This window comes from Parus major, chromosome 1 (genome assembly GCF_001522545.3).
Source record: "Parus major isolate Abel chromosome 1, Parus_major1.1, whole genome shotgun sequence".
Taxonomy (NCBI): domain Eukaryota; kingdom Metazoa; phylum Chordata; class Aves; order Passeriformes; family Paridae; genus Parus; species Parus major.
The window spans coordinates 85459783-85466359 of NC_031768.1; the positions used below are offsets into that span (position 1 = coordinate 85459783).

At 46.5% G+C, this 6577-nt stretch overlaps 1 protein-coding gene across 2 annotated transcripts in view; it reads right to left on the reverse strand.

Moving 5' to 3' along the window:
* Positions 1 to 5018, reverse strand: part of LOC107200667 (alpha-2-macroglobulin-like protein 1) — a 29009-nt gene extending 23991 nt beyond the window's left edge. Inside the window, exons 1-8 of one of the 2 annotated variants that reach the window (XM_033516615.1) lie at positions 4848 to 5018; positions 4044 to 4227; positions 2954 to 3004; positions 2474 to 2618; positions 1780 to 1832; positions 1447 to 1467; positions 759 to 918; positions 65 to 149 (exon numbers count right to left, since the gene is read on the reverse strand). In XM_033516615.1, coding sequence (XP_033372506.1) covers positions 65 to 149; positions 759 to 918; positions 1447 to 1467; positions 1780 to 1832; positions 2474 to 2618; positions 2954 to 3004; positions 4044 to 4227; positions 4848 to 4915 — 767 coding nt within the window. In that variant the 5' untranslated portion in view covers positions 4916 to 5018. The remainder of the gene's footprint in view (positions 1 to 64; positions 150 to 758; positions 919 to 1446; positions 1468 to 1779; positions 1833 to 2473; positions 2619 to 2953; positions 3005 to 4043; positions 4228 to 4847) is intronic. The other variant, XM_015619468.2, reaches the window with a different exon arrangement.
* Between the last annotated feature and the right edge of the window lie 1559 nt (positions 5019 to 6577).

Here is a 6577-nt window from a genome sequence, read left to right on the forward strand (position 1 = left end):
ATGAGCAATCTGGAGGTGACAGTGGAGTCAAAGAGCAGAGATCACAATGGTATCATGTACTCACTTGCCACAGACAACCAGCTGAAATTCCTCATCTGCTGTAGTGATATGTGGAGGGTGCTCAATTTTCATCTCAAATTTTTTCAGCACTGTTTGGAAGACAGTAAGATAAGGATGGAGGAAAAAAACAATGGATGGTGTGGATGAGTAGGGAGACTGTCAGAAGTTGTGTTATAGCTGCAGTCCATGTGAGGGAAAGACAGTGATGTCCCCAGTTCTTCATTGCCACACTGTAATCGAATTACTCCCTCCAGCCGCACCACCCTGTATTTGCTGCTATAATTGCACATGGGACTTTCTGCTCCAGCTCAGTCAAGCTTAACACTTAAATGGCACAGGGTTTTGTCTTTACCAATGCCAATTAGCGTGACTAAGACGTAATTACACTTCCCATTGTAGCAGCTGACTGGAGTGGATGACAAGCCCATCCCAGAAAAGGGGTGACAATGAGCAGTAGAATGTGCTCATTACAGGGCTCAGATGCAGGTAGAGGGAGATGTCAGCCCACAGCCTCTCCTTTGTACCCTTTGCAGCTGCAGAACCCCCTGACCCATGTGAGGTGTGCACACAGACCCATCCATGTCCCCATTTTCTTGTTCTCCTGAGGCAAAAGGTGGGATGAACACAGCTGCATCACCCTGCTCTCTCCTCCAGCTACCCACACTGCTTTTCCCTCCCCTCTGACACTGGACTCTCACCATATTCCTCAACACGGAAGGTTTTTTGAGCCATGCCCTGCTGCACTGAGATGGTATATTTCCCAAGGGATGCTTCAGATGCCAGGGGGAAAGACAGATCCACAATGCCATGATTTGACCTTACATTCAGCCACTCAGCAACACGGTTGTATTCAGGATCCTATTTGGGAAAGGACATGCAGAACCACAAGTCACGTTGGGAGACCATGTACTTGGCAGGTCCAGCCAAGCTCAGGCACAAGAAGTCACTACAAGGGCTTAAACTTGACCCAGTAGAGAGGACTCCAGATCACCAGGAGAGAGACCTTTACTTCCCTCCAGTATAATTTTAATAGACTTTGGAACTACAAAGGCTGCCAAGAACAGTAAAGCTACTGGGAAGTGGCAACATCATAACACCATGGGAAGGAGAAGCAGCTGTGCTGCATCTCTTGAGCGCCTGTCGCTGTGCTCTGTGCAGCCAGGGTGTTGGGCAAAGATTGGGTGCTGCCTTGTCTTTTGGTGAGCTGTGTGCACCACAGAGGTATTGGTGTGAGAAAAGCCCAGGCTGACCATGGAAAAACCTTTGGCTGAATCTGAACTATAACCACAACTTCATGAAGTTACATTTGTGGTGCAACTCCGGGAGCAAAAGATCACAGTAGAAGAGACAGATATACATCCCTTTGGTCACTTCTTAGTCACTTACCTGTAGCCATATCTGGGAATACTGTAAAAACAAGAGAAACACAATCTTAGTTTTGTAAAACAGCATTCATGTGAACCAGTATAAAGAACTCTGTCTGACATGGGTCTCTGAGAAGAAATTTCTGCCCCATCCAGGCCCACAGTACTTCTCCTCTTCCCTCTGTGTCAGCTTACGCTGGTCTTTCTCCAAAGGACCAGTGGTTGAGTGGTTTCCTCCTAAGATAATTTATTCTTATGGTTTAGCAGGCATGAAGGGAGATATCTTTCTCATCAGACTCTCAATGTATCTCACACTGAAGCTCCTACTTCTAGAAAGGCACAAGGTGACACTCACCTCATTTTTGATGACCTTAAGGTTCTCATCAAGGTTCACAATTCGAAATTTCACTGTAGATAAAAAGAAAAACATAGTAAAGCAGTCTGGCTGCAACATGTCCTTGCACAAACATGCTTCTTCTTTCCTATGCCCCAGTATTCATGCCTCTCTGTTTACCTCAGAGGTACTCAGGTCTTTTCCCAAACAGCCCTCCCCAGCATCTCTCACCCCAGGGAGGCCTATAAACAGCTGTGTGCTGCAGAAACACAGTGCCTTTACCTAGACAGGTTACAAAGTTAAACACTGGGGTTGTCTATAGTGAGGTCTGTCTGCAGTCCACTCATATGGTGAAGATTGTGAGGACTCTATAATTCTACAGCTTGGAACTGACACTCTAGCTTTTACTCAAATATGAACAACAGCCTTCAAGGCTGTCCATTGTCCTGCAGAGTCCTGGCTTTCTCTTTAGGTCTCACTAGAGATATGACACCAAAACAGCACCCAGGGGCAGCAGGCTGGGAACTTGGTGTAGCACACCTTGGAGGGGAACATTCTGGCTCAGACTGTTCCTAGAAACACTGGATAATAGAGATTTGCTTCCTTCCATCCCCAACAACCTTAGCTTGCTGCACTTGGTGAAATCTTCCCTCCAGGTGTGGCTGCTGTCTTGACCCTTCCCTCCCCATTTCCATATGTCAGCTTCTTGCCTTACCTGTTTCTCCAGGTTTGTATAAGCCCTTGTCTGTCTCTATCAGAATTATATTCTTCTGGGGCTTAACCAGAACTTTCTTGTGACCCTCAAGGAGCACATTGTCTCCACTGTGGATAAGGACATGCAGAAAAGCCACCTCCTCTGACTGTCAGGTTAAAAAAAGAAACAAATTACTTCAGACTACCAAAGAGCTTCAAAGAAAAACAGAGGCACTCATCCTTCCAGAATCTCCAATGTCCCTTCCTCCTTTCATCTCCTGTGATTTAAGTCTCTCCCAATCATAGTCTTCTTTCTGTTGTCCAGCTTCTTCATTCTCTTCTCTTTGCCTTTCTGCTTGTCATGTTTGCCTCTTTGCACATTTATTTTTCCTCTTTCCTATCTTTCCCACCCTACATCTCCAACATTAACATGGCTCAGGCACAGGAGAGGCTGAAGCCCTCTAATTTGTAAGAGGAGAGGAAGACAAGAGATATATCCTACCTGTGTCCCGGAATAATCTCTTTTCATGGGGATTAACATGAGGTCTGGCACCTAGGTTGATTGACACAAGGAAATGGAAAATAAATTCATCAGAAACTTTGCATCTTATCACAGATATACAGCATCATCTCACTTTTAAAAAATCCCCAAACTTCCATCCAAATTCTTCTGTATAACTCTGTAACCCACTTGTGATTCTAGGGAGAAGCAGTCACTTTGTCATGAGCTTAATGAACTGACCAACATGTCATTCTCCCACTTAACATAAATGTGAGAGTTTTATGGAGCTAAGTAAAACCATAGGAAAGCCAGATCTGGAGTAATGGGAGATGGGATACCGATGAGGCAAACACAGGACATCTGAGCATCAGAAAGACTGAGCTCCACAAGAGAAAGCTTTCTTTGGTGGTTTTTAATTTTTTACTAGCAGCAGAACTTCCTTGGCTTTCCACAACCAGGACTCGCTCTCTCCTAAGGGCTGGCACCAAACTCTTAGTTAATCATTGTCATGTTGATGTAAAAACCAAAAGTGACTACAGCCCCTCCTTGAATTCTGCTGAGTCTGCAGGGCAATCAGGGCATAGGCTTTGTGACAATGACTTTTTGACAGAGACTTTGTGCAGTGCTGAGGAAGACAGGGCAGATTGTAGAGCCTCAGCACCATGCACAGCTCCATGGCTCTCCAGAAATATAGCTGAAGGTTCTCTCTTAGAGCTGAAGGGGCAGGTTCCTGAGGAAACAAGGATGAAAATAATGTATTCCCAATGCATTGACTTTTGCTGTGATATATAAGCACTTTTAGGGACAAAACCATGAGTAAATTGAAAATAAATGTTTAACACCATGCTTCAAGTGGGATGAAATGTTCTGATACAGATCAAATGAACAGATTTTTTTCTGCCCAGGAAAGATTCTCTGCTACCTTAGACTCCAGAACACCATTGTAATTTGCCTAGCACTGGTAGGGAAATATACTTGGCCTGCTTGGAACCTACGGCAAGGAAAAGGACAGTGTACCCAGAGAAGTGCCATGCTCTTGTGTGAACATGAAAGCATCCACTGTCAAATCAGTTGCCACATCTACACTCACCTGGAAGGTGATACTCTGAAAAGTGCCTGGCTTCTCCACATCCTGCTCCACCAGGGTGTGATTCTGGGTTTCTGTCTGCAAGGTGATGGCCAGATGGACAGCCTCAGTTAGGGAGCTGAGGTGAATGTAGAGCTTCTCCTCGTGGGACTGCTGAATGATAGCAGGGAACACCACCATGTAGTGACTAGAAGAGAGCAGTACGTGTTCAAAAACAAGTCAGAGGCTGAGGTGGACAGGCCAGAATGCTTTCATGAAGAGGTAGACCAAGGGTGAGAAATATCTGGAGGATTGCATTGAAGGAAGTTTAGCACTTTTAAGCTCCTTTCTAAACAAGCAAGGAGGAATTTGCCCAGTATAGAGAACTCCCAATTTCTCTGTGTCACCACCCTGCCACCAGCCAGAACACAGCTGCCCAGTCCACGATACTCCCAGTTGCAAGCACACAGAGCAAGGCTGTGTAAGGAAGCCAAAGAAGCCAAGCATTCAATGGCTGAGGTATAAGGCTTCTGTCTTCACACCAGACTTCACCCCCACCAGCACAGCATGAAGAGAGGCAAAACTCCTGTGGCCTCTGTAGCGTTGTGGTGTGTGCAGTGCAGTTCCTGCACAAGCCAACACCAGGGGCTGCCCCTGCAGCAGTGCTCAGTGCCCAGGACTCTGCAGGAGCTGCTTCTGCTCAGCCTCCCTGGGAGCCAGGCCCCCACCATCCAGCCCTGTGATGCCAAAGAATGCAGCCCCTCAGCACCACCCTTCAACCACAGGCCCTTCCACCAAGCCCCCAAAATCAAAAGGAGAAATTCTCACGGTTCCAGGCTTTCTGCAGCTGCAACTGGGAATAGGGTCAGGGCTAAGAGGAGCAGTGGTGCTCCCATTGCTTGGGCTGGGACAGACAGCTGACAAGATCCAGGCTGGAGGAGAGAGCTGCAGGTACTGATGGGTTGGAGCAGTCCTAAATACCCCCTCAGATACTCCTAGGTTCAAAGAGTAGGGGAGTTAATATATGGAGATAATATCTTTTCTAGGCTGATGACATTAGCTAATATTTACTTGCTCCCACCAACAGCAGAGTGAAGGTCACACAGCACAGTTCTCCATCCACATTTACATTCAGGTGGTATTCCAGGCTGAGGGTGCCAGGACACTGAAAAGGGATATGTGGAAATACATATCTCTAACTCAGGCTGAAGGGGACTTGTGAGTGTCTCATCTCACCTGTGGTTGGTCTGGATCCTGGCTGTAGCATCTGATGAGAGCCAAATCTGCACATTAGCTGCTGTCCTCAGCTTGTAAAAAGCAACATTAGTGATCTCCCCCTCATCCAGTCATTACTCCAAGCAAGTAAAAACCTTTCAAATCGCCTCCATTCCGAGCATCACTACCTCTGTTCACCTGTCCATCCCAGCCATGTCTGATCCTCCTTGGTACAGAATCTTTCCCAGGGCAGTTCCTGCTACCTATATCAGCTCCTCTCATAGTCCCACTGTTAGGCCTTTCTAAATAAATCATGACATTTTAAGTCCACACATATTTTATCAAATTTCTACTTTACATGTCCCCAAGCTGGATACCCAGTCTTCTGACAGATTCCCTCAGGCATTAGGTAATTCTGTGCTGACACCACCACCCATCTCCTCCAGACTCTTCCCAGGCACTGCACCTTTGTGTTTCCATCTCCTGAGGGGCAGCAGTGAAGTGCTTGGATGAATTTGCCCTCTAGTTACCACCTCACTTGAAGGTGGACATCCTCATTCTGTCCTGGCCCCTGCTGTGTGTTAGCAGAGCACAACCCAAGGTACACAAGCACAGAGACAATTTGCCATCCACCCATGCCCTGCTCCCAGCTGAAGCAATCCCCTGGATTTATTTTGGCACAGTCTCCATCTGTGTGCTTAGCACCCACTCTCTTAGACCACAGTCTGATGTAACAGGGACACTCCAGCCTTTAACCTAGACTGACACTGCAGATAAACCTCAGGTTTAAAGCACTGTATGTCACTGATCTGGAAGCATATTTGAGCCTCCAAAATTAAAATGGGGTTTGAGTTCAAGTCTAAACTAGCAAGACAAAAACAGAAAGACAGCCAAAAGATAATAAAATGTTAAAGTTCTTCCCTTTCTCCAGGGAAGAAGGGGAACACTGGCAGAGCTGCATGTGAAGCCCTGGGCTGGTCCAGCTGGAGGCTGCAGGTTAGGACTGAAATTTCAGTAAGAAGCAAATACTACCTAAGAAGTTCTGCAGAAGAAGAACCACGGAGAAAAAAACCCACTAACATCACAAAAAATCAACTTCTACCCAAATATTTCTGATGACGTCCCAGTAAAAAATTGGGAATTTTTTTCAAAAAAATTAGGTCCCTGTACCAAATACAGTAACTAAGTACTCCTGCTGCCAGAAGCTGTGCAGACAAGCCCTCTCCCAGAGAAACACCAACGAGCCTTACAAAGTCTGGAAGCAGCTGCCTCTGGTTTGTAGGCAGTAAACACTGTCGCCACCCCTTTCTCCCGCCCACATTCCAGCCACCAGCAGCCTGATC